Raw genomic sequence first — 23,530 nt, forward strand, 5'->3', positions numbered from 1 at the left:
CTAAATGTACTTGACGAAGTGCTGCACTCCATAAGTAGGGGTACCCTGGTGGGAAAGAAAAGGCCACAGTTTCTCATTCTATCTTTTCTGGTTCGACTTCTGGTCTGCTATTGGTTGTGGCCAGCCATTTTTCTAAGACTGCTCATGTGTATCTGTGCTGCTATCAGTGTGCGAAGCAGAGAGCATGACAGCTATGGGATAGGCATTTCTCTATGTATGGTTTCCCAGAGAGAATTCACTCAGACCAAAGTGCAAATTTCGAGATTCAGCTAATTCGAGAGCTATTGCATGTTGTTGGGGTAAAGAAATCGAGGATAGCCAAGCTGAATGCATTAATAGGTAGCATGATAAAAGCGTTACCACCCAGGTCTAAAGAGAAGTGTCTACAAATGCTTAAAACACTAGCTTTTGCATACAACTGCACTGCACATGAGTCTACTGTTTACACCCCATTCTACCTGATGTTCTGCAGGGACCCTAGGTTACCAGTAGGTGTCATTTTCATCAGCATAGAGAGGGATGCTGACATTGCTGACTACGGTATGTATGTAAAGAAATTGAGGGATGATCTGAAAGAAACTCTAACTATCGTCCAGGGGAATGTTTGTGCCAGTCAACAGCACCAGGCAGAGCTGTACAACAAAAGGGTCAAAGGCTGAAATATCAAAGTGGGCAATCAAGTTTTGTTGGCTAATATGGGTGAGAGGTTACAGGAAATTAGTGGATAGGTGGGACTCTATGCCCTACAAAGTGATTACATTGAATCCGCAGTGCCATATTTACCATGTGGAACACTAGTACCGGTCAGGAGAAGACGGTTCACAGGCACTTTTGCCAGTCAATTTTCTGCTGTTAGAAATAGAGGAGTTGGAACTCTCAGTTGTAGTCGCTGGTCAGTCTACTCTAGGGAGTGAATGATGATCTTAGTCTATGCAATAACTCTAGATACTGAATTCAATGCATCTGAAAGAGTTGCTAGTTGGGTGGCGGGAACTGTTGCTTCAGAATTTTCCTCGCCAAGTCGTTCTTGCAAGCCTAGCAGCATTGGTTCACTGGACATGGTCCAGTCATGGTAATTGGAATGAGAGCCACCGATCTCCAAGTGTGTTTCTATGGGAGTGAGTGGTAGTGTAAAAGGTTCAGTACATGAAGGAGTAAACTGTGGTTCTGGAAACTTGGTACCAGAGGTCACTCCTAACAGTTGTAGTGTTTCACCAGTTGATGTTGCCAAACCATTGCCTGGTCACTGGCAAAAAGTCAGTTTGAGACTAAGGTCAGAACACGGGTGGGAAGAGCAGTAAAGCCCATTAATTGCTTAATAGAGAACATGGCTCAGTCAATAACAACTCTCAGACCTGTTAGTGAAGTTGTTAAGTCCCTATTGTTATAAGTAGGAGTATTGTGTCATGTCAGGTTTAAAGTGTGTATGTATAGGTTTATGTAAAAACTGCAGCTATGATTTAGAGGTGAGAGTTGTGTTTAGGGCACCCTCCTTGCGAGTACCCTTGGTAGGCCTGATCAACCTACCAGTGTCACTTTCTCTGTCAATGGGAAATGTGTTTGTTGTTTTCACTGTATAGGTAGTTGGTCCTTGGGTGGTCTCCAGGGTATGGCTCATCCCCAACAGCAGGAATTTTGTTAAGGTCATGGAGGAGGATGTAGCCAAGGAAAATATGTACCGTTTCTTTTTTATTGTTTTATCAGGTTTATACTCTCTTGTATATTTTTTTTCCTTGTTTTTTTGTATTGGTGTTTTGGGCATGAGCTTCACAAAATTCCCATGGATTATATTTTGGGAGGAAAAAAGTATAGTGGGGCCAGGAAATTTGTTGGGTTAATTGTGAGCAGAGGGCGTGTCATAAGAACAGCTCTTAACTGCGACATACCTCTGTTTTGATCTAACCATTCCCTGTGCATACAAATAGTGGATAACTATACAACATATGGACAGTGTGTGTAATACCAATGTGCACAACTTCAACATTATCTCTAAAGTAACCATGCTTAACTCTGAATAAGCTCATGTAAGACCACTAAATCTTTCTCTGTGTACTTGTAAAAAAAATGCAGTTGCCCATCAGAAAAGCTAAAACTTTAACAAACTATAATATGCCTGACCAATCACTGTTCTTCTGCATACCACTGCCAAAATGCTAAAGGCTGCAAAATTCTAAACTGACCAAATTATAACATTCTATCTCTAGCCATGAGCTCAGTCTTTGCAACTTACAAGACTTATCTCTAATAGAACATTTTGTTCAGTTAATTTTTTTTATATTTAAAGTTCTCCTTATATTTTTATGTTAATATTCTCTCTTTAATTCAATTCAGTTGTATTTATTATTTGTATAGTGCTTTTAACAATGGACATTGTACCAAAGCAGCTTTACAGAAATATATGAATTAGGAGTATACATTTTACATTTTCAAATTTGTCCCTAATGAGCAAGCCAGAGGCGACGTTGGCAACGAAAATCTCCCTGAGGCGATATGAGGAAGAAACCTTGAGAGGAACCAGACTCAGAAGGGAACCCATTCTCATCTGGGTGACAACGAATAGTATAATTATAAATAATTCCCTTCTATAAATGCTCTAATACTACTTGTTGAAATAGTGCAGTTGTGTAACCAGGAAAATTCATTACAGATTTATATGAAGTCTGTTTTGTTGAACCTCTCCATTGTTCACTGAAGGAGACTTGAGCGCAAAACTGTTTGTGGCAATTGCAGTGCTGGGGCTATAATAGCATACATGTTCATAGCCATCATAGCATAACTGTTCACATGAGTTGAGGTCCAAAGCCATCCCCCCGAGTGGCACCATCCTCAGCAATCCAAGGGATCTTTAGGCTGCACCACATGGGGCCATCCTCAGGAGCAGCATGTATCTTCCAATTGATGAAAACTCCAACCAGAATTAGGGCATCAGTATGGATCAGGCAGGTCGGGAGAGCTCTTTAATATGTTTACATTATAAACATTTTCAAGCCAAACTTGTTTCTCTGCATCTGAATTTCCATGAAATCTCTTTCCCCTCTCTACTACCTACCTTTTACCCCAGGCCCCTGCCAGAAGCCCACACCAGCCAACACCACCCCCTCCTCCCACCTCCCCAAGTGCACACACACACACACACACACACACACACACACATACTTACAAGAATTTTATACAGCCTGTGCCAGGTGGTGGGGCGATCCACACAAAGCTGAGACTGGTAGTAGGCAGGGGACTGACATGAGATGCCACCACACTGCACACAAATTGAGTCCCAAACGGTTGCTCTGATATCACTCCTGAAAAAGAGAGCAAAAGAATCACCATAAACATGAAAGAAAAACAGTGAGAAATAAAAGATTAGCAGTTCATAAAACAAAAAGCAGTAAGCCCTCAATAAGCTTAATTTAACATAATTAGGGAGACAACGGACTTGGCAATAACTTCTACATTAATACGAATTTTTTAAAGAACACAAGGGACTCAAAGATTTACTCAGATTAACTATTTACAAATGGAGCTATCATGTTAGCAATGAAAGTGGTTTAGGGGTGTGCATTTTCACTGAGTAACAGTGTAGGAGAAGGGATTATTCAGTCACTCTGTCATGAGCACCCACTTAGATGACAAGCACTTGTCTTAAGGCCTTGAGCATATGGTTGGCCTGTGGGAAAATGTACTGAGCTGGTTTAGGTCCTACCTCATTAATAGGCTATTCTCATGTCAGACTTTTTTTCATCTATTGCTGTCACTACCAGTGTTGTCACTTAAGGATCTATGTATATTGCGCCTGTTCTTATCTATTATGCATGCTTTCATTGGGAAACATTATTCAAAAACATGTTCACAATCATCTGTGATCACTACAGACTCTCAGTGCTTGTATATGTGAGGTTAAGACTATAATGGCCAGTCAGTTTCTTCAATAAATGAAAAATTATCAGATGTCATTATCTTGATATTTTATTTATTTTTTTTGTTGTTGTTGTTGTTGTTGTTTTTTTAATTTATCGAGTCATTTCTAAAATCAAGTATTTGTTTTCTTTTCAGGGCTTATAAAACATTATTCATAATTTTTGTTTTGTTTTGTTTAGATTACTGTAATCTGCTGTTTTTTTGGCATTAATAAAGCTTCTGCTGGCCTCTTACAGTGACCACATGAATACTTCACCCAGCTTGGCTTCGCATTACATATAACGGTGTACAGAAGGACTTTATTTCAGCAGAGGAAGCAGGAGACTACGTTAAACTCTTGATATTGGTGTGAACTGCATCACCTACACAGCGGAGTCTTTTTCCCTCTTCTTTTATTTTTATTTTTTGCACTCAGCCTTCCAGCTCTACAGAATTCGGATTTTGATTGAAGATATTGTCATTGCATTACTTCGCCTAGAATTTGTGGACTCACTCCTCTTAAAATTTACTTCTGTATGTGCTTCTCTGTTTTGATACTCTGACTGGGTTAGAGTTTCTGTTTATTTCATTTTATTAGTGTTATCTCTTCGGCTTTACGTGCTACACTGTTATATTATTTGTTACAAGTCTTTAAAAGATAAGGACATTATATTTGTTATTGTGCGCAGACTGTTTATCAGACTTTAAGTCGGTAGGGGCTTTTTCTCTTACTGGAACTTTTTGTCTTGGTAATTTTGTTGGTTAGATCAGCTTAATCTCCGAGTTGTTTTCACATTGTGGACAACATTCGGTTTTTGTAGGATACACTGATGTCTCGTTTGTTTATGGAGACTTTGGGTGTGTGTGTTTGGTGGATTGTGAGAATAAGCAGATCATGCCAATGCTATGAAGGATGTGAATTGGAACAGAGTAATGTTATTTAATTGCGAATCTGTTTTTAGAGGATTTAAACCCAACATGGTGAACAAATATTATAGAATTCAGGCAATTTCACTGGGGTTATCTCATACAGTGTAGCAAGTAATAATCTGGAAAGACCTTTGTAATATGACAGTCTAAATCTGGATTTAAAGAGAAGCAAATTAGTAAATGAATCACTTGTAAATGAATCATACGTAAATGAATCACATGAAAATGAATCACTTGAATATGAATCACACGTAAATGAATCACACGTATATGAATCACATGTAAATGAATCATATGTAAATCAATTATATGAAAATGAATAAATAAATTAAAGACAGTGACCACATGACCCAAGCTTTGGTGTGCTTAAACTGGCTCCCTGTCCATTATGAAAACCAGTGTAATGTTTTACTACTTGTTTTTAAAGCTTCCGCATCTCTTACTGTGTTATTAGGCCATTACTTTGCTATGAGGTCTCTAAATTCTTCAGACCAGATACGACTGGCTGTTCCATGACCACGGTTGAAGGCTAAGGGTAAGCATGCCTATGCAGCGTGTCCACAGAGATTGTGGAACTGCCTTTACTTACTTAATATGATCCTATACAAAATTAAAAGAATCAGCAAACAAAATCAGATAATAAAATTCATTAATATATTGAGGCTGTGTGAATAGATCAAAAGAATTTATCTTAATGGACACATTTGTCACATCACAGCAATCCACAATCTCTATCTCCCAGCAAGCACCACGGCCTACAAATATGACCACTTCAGACTACACTCCCCAAAACACACACACACACACACACACACACAAGCACCTTTTAAAAGAGACTTTCCCTGTGTCCCAATTGGCATATTATCTGTATTAGATAGTATCTAAGATGAGAATTAGTCCCAAATTGTAGTATGTTGAAATGAGTATTCCAAAGGCAAATTTTGGATCAGTGGACACTTTCAGCTAGTATTTCCCACAACTCCTTGCATAAGTGAGGAAGACTTTTGTGACCGTTTGCTTCACTGAATTCAAGGATGCATTTTTGAGAGGTGTAAATGAGAGTGGAAAAATAAATCAAGGGAACGATAAATTTATGGTGACCGTGTTCTCTTTCGGGCAACAACGTTCTCTTCCATTACACAACGTGTGAGTATGTCCCAATATTTGCATATTCTTTTACTCAAAAGTATGTACATTTCTCCACAAAAAGAGCACATACTTTTAGTAATTAGTATAAGTATGCCAATTGGGACACAGGGTTTCTTTCATTCATTCTTTGCAAAGTATACACTCAGTTTTGTCTCCATGCACCTGATTATACCAAGCCGTGTTAACATTAATCTTAATGTTTCTCTGTTTGACCCAATCTGTCCCACATTTATTGCTTTTTGTCCTGCCTGGTTTACTCTGTTTGCTAATCACCTGACTTTTTCCCTGTTTTGTGACTTTTAGCCTGCCTTATGTTTTGGAACTGTATGCCTGTGTTTCTGCCACTTTGCATCTACCTTCGCTTCCATTATATGACAATATTGTTATTTGGGTGGCAGCCCTTTATTGGTTACATATTGGTAAACCTAATACCGGTATCACCCATAAATTAATGGCACCCACACACACGTTGCTTAATTAGATAATATAAATTAAATTAATCATTTGACAAGACAGTCTTAGTTTGTTAGGCCTGTATCAATTATAAATAACTGTGAATAGGTAATTATGTGAATAGCTAATTAATTGCCTTTTCTTATGATTTTATCCCACTTTCATAATACAAACAAAACTTTGGTCCAACACAGTGTATACAGCCGTTTATCAACATTAAACATAGACACAGAAATGTGTTTTTTAGATGTTAAAATACTAAAGGGAAGTCTTAGTTCACATTATAAATATAAAACCTATTACTACACAAATGGGTCATTGTATAAAACCAAAATATAATAAAGCAAAACAATGTCAAAATATTTACAAAAGTAAGATATTTAACATTTTGTACAAAATTTTGTCATCAATATGCTTGGAACTTCATTCCAAAATGAAATTTAAGTTGCATCTTCATTCAATGAAGGTGACATTAAATGACGGTTACACAAAAATATGTAACAAATAGTTACATACAGTTCTGAGAACAATCCTTGACAATAATAGTAAAGCATGGTAGCACTGCAATTTTGATTGTATAAAGAAACAACTTGAGAGTGGGTATTGTGGGCAATACTTTAGCAAATGGTTAATATATTATATATAATATAGTAACTATTCAAGAAATTTGGGCAAACTTAGTACTTATTTGAAACCAGTAATGCAGTATGCATTGTTACTAAGGAATGAACATAAATAATGATTTATTCCAATTGTAATTAATATAACATCAATTTACAGGGTGTACTGATTGAGTGAATTATATAACAGCAAGGAAAATATTAACTAATGTAGCATTTATTTAAAATAAATAATGGAATTTGGATGAATACTAATGAATGAACATAAAAAGTAATTATTTGTTCACAAAATATATTGGATAATATTAATTAATGTATGAGCCTATAGGTAAACAAATAGCAATTGCCATTGTAACAAAACATTTCAAATAATGCTCATTGCCTCACTTTAGGAAGAAGTTATATTTCAATGTTTGGACCACAAATATATTGACAGGGTTTCAAAGGTAAATAAAATAACCAAACAAACATTCATTCTTGTCCTGATGACTAACCGCTGAGCCTATTCCTGCCTTATACATAGAGTAATGTGCAGCCTTCAAATGGTGAAATAGGATGCCTATACTTGATTATTGTAAAATAGGCTTGCACAAAACTGTTCAACCTCTACTTTTATTTTCTTATTTAAATAACTCTTTCATTTAGACCTCCCATTAGATTTTTTTTTTATTTGTTGGTGCCATAAATACATGTGGAAAAAAAATCATTTATTTATTTATTTATTTATTTATTACTAATGATGTGTTAATAATAAAACCTTATTACTAATTAATAGTGCTTGTGCCCTCTATAGTAAAGTGGTAAACCATCTTACAGATCTCACTTTCAATACATGAAAGATCATTTGGTAAACAATACTGGAACCGTCACAACTACTGGAAACTCAGCACTGTGTTCATGAGTTACTAGTGATGTACTATGTATTGCAAATAATTTATTTAGTAAACATTGCATGATGTGTTAGAAAACTTTATTAGCAAACATTAGGCTGAACAAACAAATGTACAAATGTAATAAACATTAAGAAGAACATCAAAACATACACTTTATCAAAGTAACATTTTACAAAATTGTTGAATTTCACATTGAAATGGAACCTTTTTTATTTCTTTACTGTAGTGTGTTACATATATAGCAAAATACAAATAAGATGAAATTCAGTGAAACAAACTTCAATTTTGACATCTTATTTTCATATCTTATTTTATATTTGTATATGTCCAGTATGGTGCCCTTTTTTTTTAAACAAAAAAGTGGGTCCTTTACAGATTTATTAGAGAGAGAAATAGTTTGTATATATTGTAACCTTATTTTTGACAGGTCTAGGTCAAAGGTCAAAAAGATACATATTCTTACTCTCTATATCTACAGTAGGGGAAAAAAGTATTTGATCCCCTGCTGATTTTGTACGTTTACCCACTGACAAAGAAATGATCAGTCTATAATTTTAGATTTATTTGAACAGTGAGAGACAGAATAACAAGAAAATCCAGAAAAACGCATGTCAAAAATGTTATAAATTGATTTATAACATCAATTTATAACATACGTTAATGGGTATCTCTCACTATTTATATTGCTACTACAGTGGTGTTTAAACAGATACATAGTAGACAAATATACATATAGACAGTTTTATTTTGTGCACGCATACCAACTTAATCTTCACCTATCATTCCCTGTTAACGAAATCTGTCACCACCTAATAAAATAGTTTAAGTCACTAACCAACGTAAGTATACAAACTGAAGCTATGATAAAAGAACAAAAACAATGAACCTTTCTTAAAGAAATTCATAAAATCCTCTAACAGAGTATGTGGCTGTGCCATCTGTCTATTAAATAAATGCCAGTCCTTCATGCTGAAAAAGAAGGATCAAAATATTCTACCAGTAGTTTGGCACCGTGACTCAAAAAGTTGTTTTATATCTGACATCTGAAAGCTAACTACTGTCCCCAACTGCCGTACAATACTGATAATGCTCTTACACTTAAGAGGGCTGAATGGCAGACCTTGTTAAATAATATTTTATGTTTCTTCCTCATAATGTGTTATATTTTATAAATATATTCTTATATATCTTATATTATTTTTTGCCTTTTCTTGTACGTTGACATGGGAGAAGGGGGGATCAATGTCTTTGTAACTGTAAGTGACTAGTCAACTTAATCCTTCACATGGTATTCATAAGGTGTCATACGTTTCTGCTACTCTATGGCTCATGCTGAAGTTTGAACAAAATGGTTTGACTTAAAATCCGCAGCAGTAGTGTACAAGTCATTTCTTCCTAATTTGTTTATTAAATTTAATTGTATGCCTAAATGCAATAAAAGTTATTTGCCAGATTGAGATGCTCCTAAACAAATTATTATAAAGTATGAGTTGGTAACTGATCAACAAAGAGTGTACCAGCATTTCTAATATAATGCATTAAATATGGAAAATATTCTCACTGAAATAATTCAGAGATTTTTTTTTTTTTACACTAGTTTACACTAATTGTGTAATATTCTGTTCTGTCGGAAATATGCCTGAACTGTTATTTTTCCCCCGAACCTTTAAAAATAACTCGACTGCTTCTATAACTTTGGCTTGTAGTGTATATGACTGCTCACTGTCATAAACCCATACAAGGAAATAAACAGTAATAATTTTGACTGCAGATCAGGAGTGGGTAAAGATAGACTGGTGATCTGATCTGTATTATATATACACATGTACACGTTCCCGAGTTGAAGTACTGTACAACTCCTAAGCATTAGATCGCCCCAATTACTCTTGTATACTCTTTCCATACCATCGTGCTCTTTGCCTGACGAAGCCATACACAAAACATATTTGACAGTTGGGGCCTAATTCTAAAATCACCAGATACCAAATGCACAACCATTTTGTCTTGCTGCCATCACAAAATAAAAATGTTTAAACCTTAAGTAACGTAGTCACGGAGGGTGTATATATTTTTCACACTACATGAGGGGTGGGGATCCTTATAGACTGTGGAACAGAAATGCACTCATTGTGTCTCCACCGATTTTTTCTTTTTTTACCATTATGGATGAAACACTCGTTTCTTTTAAAACACCATCTTTAAATGCTTTCTACCTCCTGAATAAACCCCTCGGACTTAAGACACGATCTTTGGAGTTGTTGACGCCCTGCTCAGGGTTAAACAACAACGTCTTTACAATATCTTCATGAATAAATTGTCAAACTAACATCTTGTTTGTTTTTTTTTTTCTTTCTTGGAGCAAAAGTCAGGTCCTCTCTCATTTCAACAGGTCCTCTTGTTGGTGAATACACAGCAATCTTCTAAGGGTACTAGGATTTCTCAGAGCAGACATTGTAACAGATAGTTGCAGAGTTTCTTCTGTGTTTTAACTACAACGTCTTAACCATTATTTAAACACGGAAACACACGACTCCCCTTAATTCGATAACAAACACATTTGTAAGAATTCTAGTCAGCAAAACCCCCAAAAGAACACGTGTGTGTGTGTGTGTGTGTGTGTGTGTGTGTGTGTGTGTGTGTGTGTGTGTGTGTGTGTCTCTCTCTCTCTCTCTCTCTCTCTCTCTCTCTCTCTCTCTCTCACACTCACACACACACACGGTCACCAGAGGTCATAAATGTACACGACTCGACTGTCAGCCAGCGGGGACATGGGATGTCAAAGCATAGACAAAAGCTTGTGTATTTAGTGACAGTTCTGTGTAAGTATCCTCGTTGGTGAACCATTTTCCGAAATCTTGTTTATAGTTTAAACAAAATTCGCGATTCTTTTAAAACACCATCTTTTAATGAGGTTTTTTCACCCTTAAAGTACCCTGTTTCGAAGGTAGGCTATATAATACATATTTTCATTTTCTTCAGACATATTGTCACTTCAGTCTCCACAACAAATAACACAGACGGTTTTGGCCTTTATTTCAGTAAAAGAGAACATCATACAGCCTTGAAGGACTGTAGAAAAGTTTTACACATCAAAGTGTTTTTCTCAACAACGTAGCCAATAAATAGTTCATTTCACAAACCTCAGTCTGTTCATTTCTTGACAGAAGGATTACACATAAATCATACACATAGGGAGCTGCACATGCATAACATGTCCACAATTCTATAACATCTACCACATTCAGTCACCAGGTCTAGTATTTTCTGGTAGATTAGTTACACAAACTGATAATTACCACAGAAGTAATTTCAGAAACAAAGATTCACTTAAACCACAAATGTACACAATGGTAGGGATCGTAAAACACTGAAACACACGACTCGTCCCTTAATTCATTAACATAAACACACTGTAAGCATTCTAGTCAGCAAACCCCCAGGAAACACATGACTCTATCTCTCTCTCTCTCTCTCTCTCTCTCTCTCTCTCTCTAACACACAAACACACACGCACGCACACCCACACACACACTTCAGACACTGTCACCAGAGCTCATAAATGTAAAATTTACACTATCTACAGAACTGTCAGCCGGGGAAACACATGTGAAGGCCTACAAGACATCGCCCGAAAAACTTGTCTTCTAATTTATTTTAGTTTGATTTAATTAAATATTTAAAGTTGTACACATTATTTGAGTTGTGTTGACATAATAATGCTGATAATTACATCAATGTAATATTGTGTGTAATTTCTGCATTAAATGATTTAAAACAAAATTTACGTTGTAGTACATTTACATTTATTCATTTAACAGAGTGTTAGAGGACCTGTAGACTGAACAAATACTATAAAAATGACATTACAATGTGAGTATCATTTCACTTACAATTAAATTCTACTAAAGCAATGAATTTGGGGCATATTCTCAATTGTGATATGACCAATAGTGGACTCGTGTATAGACTACACCTGCTAATACATTTGATGGACTATTTTGCACTATTACACGTAGCTAATGCTAGTCATATTTAGCAGGATTGGAACCTACATGGCCACACCATGTATGGTAACATTTGTGTCTGGAATGTATGGGGAATATATATATATATATATATATATATATATATATATATATATATATATATATATATATATATATATATATATATAATGATCGTGACCTTTGACCTAGATATAGAGAGTAATAATATGTATCTTTTTGACCTTTGACCTAGACTTGTCAAAAGTAAGGTTACAATATATACAAAATATTTCTCTCTTCTGTTTATATTTGTTCACAAAGTCTGGCACAACTCCTTGCTATTGCAGGTATTCTCATCACACTCTGCTTCCATTACCACTGGCTATGTACCTAAAGGAACATGTGCAGCAGTAAAATATCTTGCTGTGATTATTTACTCCAGTCTCTCATTTGAAGCTCATGGCTCATGGAAGCCAATAGGATAGCCTTCTTTTATCTTTCAGAAATATTGCTTCTATTAGACATATAATGTCCCTACATTATGCAGAAAAACTACTTCAGGTGTTTGTTACTTCAAGGTTGGATTGTTGTAATGCCTTGCTGTCTCGATGTTCCAGTAGTTGCATAAACAAGCTCCAGTTAGTCCAGAATGCAGCAGCAGGAGTACTTACTAGAACCAGAAAATATGACTACATCGCCCCTATCTTATCCAAACTGCATTGGCTCCCAATCAAATTTTGTATTGATTATAATATTCTACTATTGACCTTTAAAGCAATGAATGGTCTCGCGCATCAGTACTTCAGTGAAATTTTTGGTCTTTTATGATTCACCAAACCTACTTCAATCAAAAGTTGCAGGCTATTTGTTGGTATCTTGAACAGTAACAGCTACAGCATGATTTCTGTCATAGTATCCCGGCTAGAGCATGCATTTAACCGGTATCAGAAAACCCTGAAGGCAGTGGGTCTTACAAAGACTATCCCAAAGTTGGCATATATAGCAAAATGGTTCTCGATTTAGTAGAATTCAGTTCGATTTTAATTGTATAGTAATATTTTATATTTTTAACAATGGCCACTGGTCACTAAACAGCTTTTCAGAAATATATAAATTCAGCATATAAATTTTACAATTATAAATTTAAAAGTTCATCCCTAATGAGCCAGAGGTGACCGTGGCAAGGAAAAACTCCCTGAGACGATATGAGGAAGAAACCTTGAGAGATTCCATACTCAAAAGGGAACCAATCCTCATCTGATTGACAACAAATAGTGCAATTAAAAATAATTCCCTTCTATATCTGTGTACTACCTGGTCAAAAAGTGCAATTATGTAAACAGAAAATTCATTATAGTTTTCATATGAAGTCTATTTTGTTGAAGTGATCAATTGATCAAGTTCATTGATGAAGACTTAACTGCAAAACTGTTCATGTCAATTGTAATTGTAGTCCTAAGCTGTCATTGTAAAATTGTTCATAATGATTGCAATCCAAATCCATCTTCATGGCTTTTAAGTGGTACCACCCAAAGTAATCTCCCTGATCTTTGGCTGTCCATGTGGGGTCATCCTCAGCAACAGCGAGTAATTTCCTACTGATGAGAATTCAACCACAAGAATTGCTTAAATTGGTCAGGTCAGCAACATTATGCATCAATAAAAAGAAATCAGCTGAGTACCTGAATGTACTGAATAATCATATTATTCCATCAAAGGATTTTTTTTTCCTTCCCTGATGGCACAGGCATATTCCAGGATGGCAATGCCAAGATTCATTGGGCTCAAATTGTGAAAGAGTGGTTCAGGGAGCATGAGGAATCATTTTCCCACATGAATTAGCCACCACAGAGACCTGACCAGTATTATTGTAGGGCTCCCCTACTTGTCCCAGGTTTTCAGTTTTCTCTGGTCAGCGAGCTGTCACAGGGAAACGAAAATCTGATGCTTTCCCTGCAACAAAATGTGGAAGGTTAACATCACTAAAGACCATCTGGCAGTCTGGAAACTACTGCCAAATGTGTCTCCATGGGTTCTGTCCTCCATAGAAAAGGTTTCCGAGTCCAGTTCATAGCTCGCTCCAATCCTCCCCTCATTTTCCGAGGCGTTCTTAACAAAGTAGTCAGCACAATGTGGAGCCCGATGTTAGCTCAGGAAGTATATTTCTTTTGGACAAAGGGGTCATAGAACATGTACCTCTTTCTCTGAGGGAAGGAGGTTTTACAGCCATTATTTATTAGTCCACAGAAAAGACTGGGTATGCAGCCAAATTCAGATCTGTGTCATCTGAACTGTACTCTTCAGACATACAGGTTCAGAATGTTGACGCTCAAACTTATTGTTCCACAGACTCAGTTTGAGGATTGGTTTGTGATGATAGAGCTAAAAAAGATACATATTCCATTGCCCAGTCACAGGATGTTCCTGAGGTTCTATTTTGGTCCAGTAAGTTGGCGATTCAACATCGAGGAGCTTGGGGCTCGGGTTGAACCTCAGGGAAAGTTTCTTCTCCAGTGGAGAGTGACTTTTTTAGGGGTTATATGGGATTCTAATATGATGAGGACGTGTCATGATGAGGACACCCATAGTGCAATCCTATCAACATTGAGCAAGATAAAGTTAGAACTGGGCATCCCCTCCGGTCTTTACGGAGACTGTTGGGGATTATGGCAGCAGCATCCAATGTCATACTGTCAGGCCCATTGCACATGAGATCATTCAGTGGTGGCTGAGAGTCAGGGGTTTCATCTGAGGACGAAATCCCTGACAGTAATCAGTGTCGCACAGCAATGCCTATGTGCTTTGAGAACTTGGAGGTGTCCCTGAGTTCTAGCCTCAGGTCACAAGCTAGCGGCATCTCTTATTGCAAGACGGTAATGTCAGATTACATGAGGGATGCGCTCATGTTCTCTGGAGTGGCCCTCATCTAGTGCGGCATATAAATCACCTAGAAGTGTGGCCGTACTCCTAGCACTGAAATTCTTCTCCTCAGTTGAGGGGTCACCATGTGTTAGTTATGACAGAGAATACAGTGGTGGTCTCATATTGACCATGTGGGAGGGTTAAATTCACACCCCCTGTTCAAGCAGGCTTAACTAATTCTTCTCTGGCAGATAGGAAGTTTTGTTAGTGAGTGCAATGTACATTCCGGGCAATTGTCCATCTACAAGTTTGCAAGTCCATATAGCGGAGGTGTTCACCTCCGAGGAGGCAACACACTGCCCTCTGTGGTTCACCCTCACTCCTCCTGCACCAAAGAAAAAAGGTCAGGGCTGGACACCATGGTACACATGTGGCTGAGGTCAGGTCTGTACGCCTTTCCCCCAATCACTCTGCTACCATAGGCTCTAGCAAGAGTTCGCCAAAACGATGCTATATGTGCTAGTAGCACCTGATTGGCCAGCCCGAATTTGGTTCTCAGAGATAATATCTTTGTGGGAAAGCACTCCCTGGGAGATTCCTGTTCTCAGGGATCTATTGTCTCAAGCCAGAGGGTTGATTTCTCACCCTCGGCCGGAACTATGGAAACTGTGAGACTGGCCCCTGAGGGGCACCATCTCATAGATTTTGCACTCTCAACTGGGGTTGTACAGACTATGTTAAACAGTAGAGCACTATCCACAAGAAAACTGTATGCATTCAAGTGGTAACTTTTTTTCTCATGGTGTAAAAAATGACAGTGAGACCCAGTAAACTGCACAATGGTTACAGTCCTAGAGTTCTTACAGGAACTTTTCTTAGCAAGGTTGGCTCCTTCTACAATTAGGGCCTATGTGTCCACCATTTCAGCCAGCCACTCCCATACTGATGGAACCTCTGTGGCAGGCTATACCCTCAGTATGACGGCGTGGATATACTCATTCCCACAGCGTGAAGCTCACACAATTTTGAGTTCCCTTTGAAAGGGAACATCTGGGTTATGCATGTAACCCTGTTTCCTGAGAAGGGAATGACACATTGGCTGGATTTTTCATACTGGGGTATGCCTGTAAATTGAGTCTTTGCTTCAGACAAAGAGAAGCTGATGACGTGGTTTACAGGCACCATTTTATAGTCACATGACATACGAAATGCCATGTCACCTGTAAATGGCATGTATTAATAGGCGTGATTTTACACACACACTTCAGATACCGGTCGCGCAAGGGCACTTCCCACAGCATGAAGCGCATGCAATGTTGAGTTCCCTTTCAAAGGGATCCCAACTCAGACTGCAGAAAGAAGTGGACCATCTCAAGTTTGAACCCATGGTGAAATCTCTCCAAGAACAACCAAAGGAAGAGCGATTTTAAAAAATGGCACTACTGGAACAAAAACTTGAGGCAGATACTATGAGTAAAACTGTTCCTTTCACATGATTTCAACACTGTCTCTGCCCATTCAGAGATATCCTGGCAATGGAGGAGAAATTGAAATTTAAAGGCATCTATTTCACTTGTCTACTTGTAACCAGTCACAAAATACTAGCCCTGTGCGATAAACTATATAATTGCATGCATCACTGTTTCTCTGAGTTCTTCTCCCGATCCATGATGAGAATAAATCTATTACTCTGGAGTGAAGTGAGTCTCTGAGTTTATCTTGATATTTGTGTATAGAATGTAATATTTCTACCATAAATGAACACTAAAATGCTAATATGCAATTGACATCTTTACTGCTTGAACATTATCTTTGTGTACACGGACATGAAAGGGCTGACCCTGAGCATTTTGTTGTGTTCATAACAGAAGAAGATCCGTTTCCTGCAAATTACAATCATCAAACCCAGAGATAACACTAGTGAAAGAAATGGTCTCTCTCTCTCTCACACACACACACACAAACTCACAGATCTTTGTTGATCGCCCACTCCTGGGTAGGATAACTATGGTCTTGAATTTCTTCCATTTGTACACAATCTGTCTGAGTGTGGATTGGTGGAGTTTAAACTATTTAGAGATGGTTATGTAGCCTTTTCCAGCCTGATGAGCATCAATACCTTTTTTTCTAAGCTCCTCAGAAATCTTGATTGCTTGTGCCATGATACACTTCCGAAAACATGTGCTGTGAAAATATGACTTTAATAGATAGATGTTATTTAAATAAAACAGAGTGCTCACTCTGACTTTAATTTCACCTTTAAGGTTTTATCTTTACCTTTTATATCTTAAAAGTTCACATCCTTTTGCCACTCACAGATATGTAATATTGGATCATTTTCCTCAATAAAAAAATGACCAAGTATAATATTTTTGTCTCATTTGTTTAATTGGGCTGGACTTTTAAGAGCTGTGTGAAAATCTCATGATGGTTTAGCTCATTTATGCAGAAATATAGAAAATAGTAAAAAGGGTTCACAAACTTAAGTACTACTGTATCGGTTTCCAGCCATGTGTCAATCTAATGATAGCTTTGTCAATCCACCTGACTCACCACCACAAACATCTACTAACCATGAACTACACAATAGTAGTTAATATAAACACATGTGAACCATAGAGTCAGGAACATGGACAATCTGTAGAAGCTTCCTAGCATGTATAGATACCATGACACATCACCCCCAATGTATTGTATACATTGATTCTGACTTGTGTAGAGAACTGCACTGAGATACAGTGCCCTCTTCTAATACTGGCACCCTTGGTAAATATGAGCAAAGAAGGCTGCAAAAAATTGTCTAGATTGTTTAACCTTTTGATCTTCTGTTAAAAAAAAAAAAAAAAAAACACAAAAATACTCCGCTCTCATGGATATCAACAACTGCAAACAAAACACAGGTTTGTCAAAAAATCTTTGTCTGAAACCCGTCAGTTGATTAGGTAATGAAGGAGTAATTTTTTGTGAATGCTTCAAGGTGGTTCTGAGTACCCGAGTTTGTGGTTCTTTGTTGATGATCGGCAAGGTCATCCGGACATGCATTTCTTGTCATGATCCATCAGGCTCACCTCCACTTCTTTTGTATGGACCCCAGAGGCAGAGACTGCCTTCATCATGCTCAAGGGGCTGTGCACCTCTGCCCACGTGCTCATCCAACCTGACCCCTCAAGGCAATTCATCTTGGCGGTGGACGTCTCCAATTCGGGTGTGGGTGCGGTGCTCTCTCAATGTTCGACTCCAGACAAGAAACTTCATCCATGCGCCTTCATCTCCTGTCACCTCTCCCCCACTGAAAGCAATTATGATGTAGGGAATCGTGAGTTTCTTGCTGCTAAGCTAGCCCTGGAAGAGTGGAGACAATAGCTTGAGGGGGCTGAGCAGCCCTTCATTGTCTGGACTGATCATAGAAACCTGGCCTACAGGTGCATCTCAAAAAATGTTAATATTGTGGAAAAGTAAAATTTTTTTCCATAATTTAATTTAAAAAAGTGGAACTTTCATATATGCTAGATTCATTACACATGCAGTAAAGTGAAATATTTCAAGCCTTTTTTGTTTTAATCTTTAACCTTAATTTTAGCTGCAAGCAGTAATAATCAATGCCTTGGTTTCTGAAGACTTAGTTCTGAATAGTTTGGCTTCTTGCAGTATCAAAGTAATAACCACAACAAGGCAATGATGTGTTCAATAATATGGCTTTTAATGTAATATATAGAAAAGAACAAATACCAATTAATTATTAACTACACAGCAAAAATGCCCATATTAGGCAAATTGTGGCAGTGTGGTCAAGGGATAACCCATACAAATCCAAAAATTGCCCAGTATGGATTATCTGTGGGCTAGCCTGCATAGCTATTTTACCCACATTAGTCCAACACAGGTTTTTTTGTGGGCAGCCCACACTTTGCCATGCCCATACAAATCCCAGGTAGGACCACTGTGGGCTATCCCGCATTGGGCCAATATTTTTTCACCCTCAGTGGCCAACACCGGTGTTACATGTCCCATTTGTGTATAGGAATGTGTGATGATTGGAGTGAAGGACATGACCAGCATAGTAGAATTACTACTTTACTGTATTCTTTTCACATGTATATTACAATAACAGATAGAGTAAAGAATGGCTCTGTACAGCAGACGATAAAAGAAACAAATGGGTAATAAAGAAACTAAAGTGATAACAATAACAAAGGAGAATCACCTATAAATAAGGAAGCAGTATTAACATTACATGTTGATAACAATACAAGAGCAAACCCAGGCAAAGAGCAAACGTAGACTAATAAACAACACTATAACACAAACCTCAACACAGCGTCACATATGCAGAACTGTTCTCTCTGTGTCCCTTCTCATTGTCTTTTGTTCTCCTCCAACTTCCTTGATGGTGCTTTTATAATCAAAGTCCTTGGGAAAACAATGGTGATTGGTGCAACAAGAGCATGCCAGCAACATGATCACTGGTCAATTCGACACTGAACAAGTTATGTAGAAGATGAGAGAGAAGGCAAAAGAGAAACAAGAAAAAAACTATATGTGCCTCTCTGGCACGTAACAATGGGTTTTCTGTGGGCAACCCACACTTTGACATGCCCTCATAAATCCCATGTGGGACCACTGTTGGCTAGCCCACATTAGGATGATACCTGTTTTACCCACATTAGCTCAGTGCGGGTTTTCTTTGGGCAGCCCACACTTTCTTCTTCTTATAGGATTCATATGAGGCAGAAGAATATGCAGCCTCCCACATAACATTCATAGCATTACTGGAGAAATACATGTGATTGACAAGCGTTTCATACCAATTAAATCACAATATATGGGGCAATGGTCTGGCCCCACCCTCAGCATTTTATTCAGAGGCACACCTAGAATTTGTGGGGCCCTTCTGACAGATTTATGTTATGTCTTCCTGTTACCCAGAGATATTGGAACCCTTTGGAGGTCCATGGAAGAATCGCAGTAGATGCAGAAGACTTCATTTCTTTATTGAAAACTGTCACATAATGTAGGCATAGGACAGAATCAAATGCAGGTATGGCAGTTTAATCAAAATATAAGGAGTACAAAGGATCAGGCAGAAAACAAAGTCCAAAGCAGGCTAGGGTCAAGTGATCAGGCAGATAAGCAAAACAAGGCAGAGAAGAGAATTGAGGTCAACAGAGTAAACAAAGTCGATCACCAGAAATGCAAACACGAGATAAGGCTTGAAAATACGACTGATTGGCAACTGAGCAAAATACTTCATGAAGTAATAGTGTTCAATAGGTCTCATATATTTTTGTGAGCACTGTGAATAGGATGCAGGTGTGCATGATTAGAGTGAATGTGAGTGTTCTCGGAATTGCAGTCCATGGCGGCCATGTTTGTAGGCTGCCGTGCATGATGGGAAATGTAGTCACTGGTTTGCTGTGATATGACAAAAACAATCATAATATCATAGAAAGAAGAATACAATTGCTGAACACAGTGTCAAATGAGTGTCCCTTCCCCCTGTGAAATATAAACATTTTAACAAAATATTTTATATGCTCATAGAGATATAACTATACAATGTACATTTAAAAGTAGTCAAAACATATCTAACATAAAGTGCTCCCTTTCAAAGGGAACTCAATGTTGTGTGAGCTTCACACTGTGGGAAGTGCCCTCGTGCATGACTGTATCTGAAGTCTGTGTGAAATCATGCCTATTTATAGGCCTGCCGTGGTCAGATGCTGTGGCATTTCGAGCGTCACGTCATTATAAAACATGCATAATGCATGTCGGCTGTTTGTGTGAATGCTCACAAAACTTCTTTTCACTTCCTCTCTATTTTTTCAAAACAAATGTATCTCCTTTTTTTTCCAAAGGGACAGAACGGTAAAGTATGAGTCAGAGAGAGTTTAGGAAGTGTGTCACTCCTTGCTCCCATTTTATTATGGAGGGAGACGAACACACTTTGTGTGAAGTGTCTGGGGTGGAGCATGCCACAGCGGCCCTTGAGGGAGCTGAATGAATACATTGTGAAAGCCATCACCAATAGGTTTCACAAGTCAAAACAGCAAATGGCGGTGTTCAGACAGTTCCTTACCAGTCATGTTGAGTACACCTGGGCATCCATGTATGTATGGATGGCAGCTCCACTTGTGGCTTACTCTCTTCTTGGCTGAAGGGAGTTGGGCTTCATGGCCCAGCGGATTTGGGTGGGCCTCTGCCAAGGCAGCCAGCTGGCTGAGGTCCAGGGGATCCCGTATGGATCTGGAAGAGGAGTTGGAGAGGAGCGCTGCTGTATCTCTTGCCCTGTCCTCCTGGTCCAACACTCCACTTTTTGGCGCTCACGCCGTGAGTCCTCTTTCCTGTATGGAGAGTCAACCCACCCTCTCTGACTCCGAGGAGCCAAAGGGGGGAGCCAATGCAGTAAAAATGGAAAGCAGCTCTCAAGCATATAAAGAGCTGCTTGAAGTGATTACTAGGGCTGTAGAGAAAATTAATTTAGACTGGCCCAGGAAGGAAAAATTGGCTCATAGCAAACTGGAGTGGGTACTCCCCAGTGAAAATAAATTTACCTCACACCGCAGAAAACTCCCCTTTTTCCAGAAGTGTATGATCAAATATCATGCTTCTGGGGAAAACCATACACCAGCTGTATTTATAACCCCATGACGTCAGATTATACGGCCATTGTGGGGAATGATCAGTATGGATATTTGGCTATGCGGAAGGTGGAAGAGGTGCTTGCGAGCTACCTCTCTCCATCGATGGCAGGGAATTTAGGAGGGCTGGTTTTGCCATCCAAGCCATGTAAGACCACCTCGATGTTGGTTGGCAAAGCCTATGCAGCAGTGGGTCTCATTAGTGGGTCATTGCATACAATGGCAGTGTTGCAGGCCTACCAAGCAGACCTGCTAAGTGAGCTCAACAGCAGGGAGGGAATTGGGCCCGAGGCAGTGGCGGAGCTTCGCCACATCACGGATTTGTCTCTTTGGGTGACCATGCAAATGGCCCATCATATTGGTCATTCAACGGTTAGCTTGGTTGGGGTGGAGAGGCACCTATGGCTAAACCTCTCAGGGATGGGGGATAAGGATAAGGTCTCCCTGCTGGGTGCCCCTGTTAAACCTTCTGAGAAGGAGCAGTCCTGATGGGCCACGGAGAGAATTATCAGGGGACATGAGGTTGTTAGGGCAATTATCCCCCAGTATTACCCCTAGCCAATGTCGTCAAACGTTTTCAGTCTTCTCTGGTCAATGAGCTGTCACAGTGCAATGGAAATCTTTTGCTTTCTCTCCAACAGGATCTCTGCCCCCTTGCCTCACCTTGCCTTGGAGAACTGCTTTTTCTTAGTGTGTTCAGTACTTTTTTACTGTGTTATTCCACTTTATTACACATAACTTTATTTATGGACTTTAATGTTGTGAATTCTTTATATTTGTGGATTTCTGGATTTAATACTGATGTCTGGTGAAAATTTTATGTCAATAACTTCATTGGAAATATATTTACTGAAAAAATATTGATGCATTCAGTACTTATTTCCCCCACCGTATATCTAACCTTAATGCTCTTTATGAGGATTAGTCAATATAGTTAGAGATTCTCCTAGGAAGAGATAAACATGCTCCACCTTTCAAACACATACACGCACACTCACACACACACACACACACACACACACACACACACACACGCAAGATGAGAAATTGATCGGCTCCATCAAAAGATCTATCAAAGGATTACATTCACAAATTCTGAATTTATAACAGAACAGCTTTGAGAATTTGGTAGTGCTGCCTACTGAAATCATGTCCACAGGGAAGGACATTCAAGTGCATTTCTGGTATAAGGTGCAAGAAAGCAGAAAGACTTACATATGATAGAAAAAGAGGAATGACTGTTAGATAACAAGATGGAGGAAGGAGTTGAGGAGAGAAGGAGGAAAAGTGCAGATGTGACAACACTATCATACATTTTACAAGTGTGTGTGTGTGTGTGTTTTGGAGTGAAAGAGTCTGCTAAATGTGTGTTGCTCTGCTCATATTGTTGGACTCAAAGAATACACAAATGCTAAGCCACCTGTTAGCCTCACAAGGCATTGAGGGCTCAATCTGAGTCTTGAGCAAAATGCCAAAATCTGTGTGATATTCTCACACACACACACACACACACACACACACGTGTATATATACAGTATCTCACAAAAGTGAGTACACCCCTCACATTTTTGCAAATAGTTTATTATATATTTTAATGTGACAACACTGAAGAAATTACACTTTGCTGCAATGTAAAGTAGTGAGTATACAGCTTGTATAACATTGTAAATTTGCTGTCCCCTCAAAATAACTCACAACACAGCCATTAATGTCTAAACCGCTGGCAACAAATATGAGTACTCCCCTCAGTGAAAATGTCAAAATTGGGCCCAAAATGTCAATATTTTGTGTGGCCACCATTACTTTCCAGAAGTGCCTTAACCCTCTTGGGCATGGAGTTCACCAGAGCTTCACAGGTTGCCACTGGAGTCCTCTTCCACTCCTCCATGATGACATCACAGAGCTGGTGGATGTTAGAGACCTTGTGCTCCTCTACCTTCCACTTGAGGATGCCCCACAGATGCTCAATAGGGTTTAGGTGTGGAGACATGCTTGGCCAGCCCATCACCTTCACCCTCAGCTTCTTTAGCAAGGCAGTGATCGTCTTGGTGGTGTGTTTGGGATTGTTATCATGCTGGAATACTGCCCTGAGACCCACTCTCCGAATG

At 38.6% G+C, this 23,530-nt stretch overlaps 1 protein-coding gene across 1 annotated transcript in view; it reads right to left on the reverse strand.

Annotated features, from left to right (window-relative positions):
- reln (reelin) overlaps positions 1–23,530 on the reverse strand; it is a 610,589-nt gene that overhangs the window by 457,831 nt on the left and 129,228 nt on the right. Inside the window, exon 3 of the mRNA XM_053678020.1 lies at positions 3,161–3,296. Within this exon, the coding sequence (XP_053533995.1) occupies positions 3,161–3,296 (136 nt within the window). The remainder of the gene's footprint in view (positions 1–3,160; positions 3,297–23,530) is intronic.

The sequence above is a fragment of the Ictalurus punctatus genome, chromosome 4, assembly GCF_001660625.3.
Source record: "Ictalurus punctatus breed USDA103 chromosome 4, Coco_2.0, whole genome shotgun sequence".
Taxonomy (NCBI): Eukaryota; Metazoa; Chordata; class Actinopteri; order Siluriformes; family Ictaluridae; genus Ictalurus; species Ictalurus punctatus.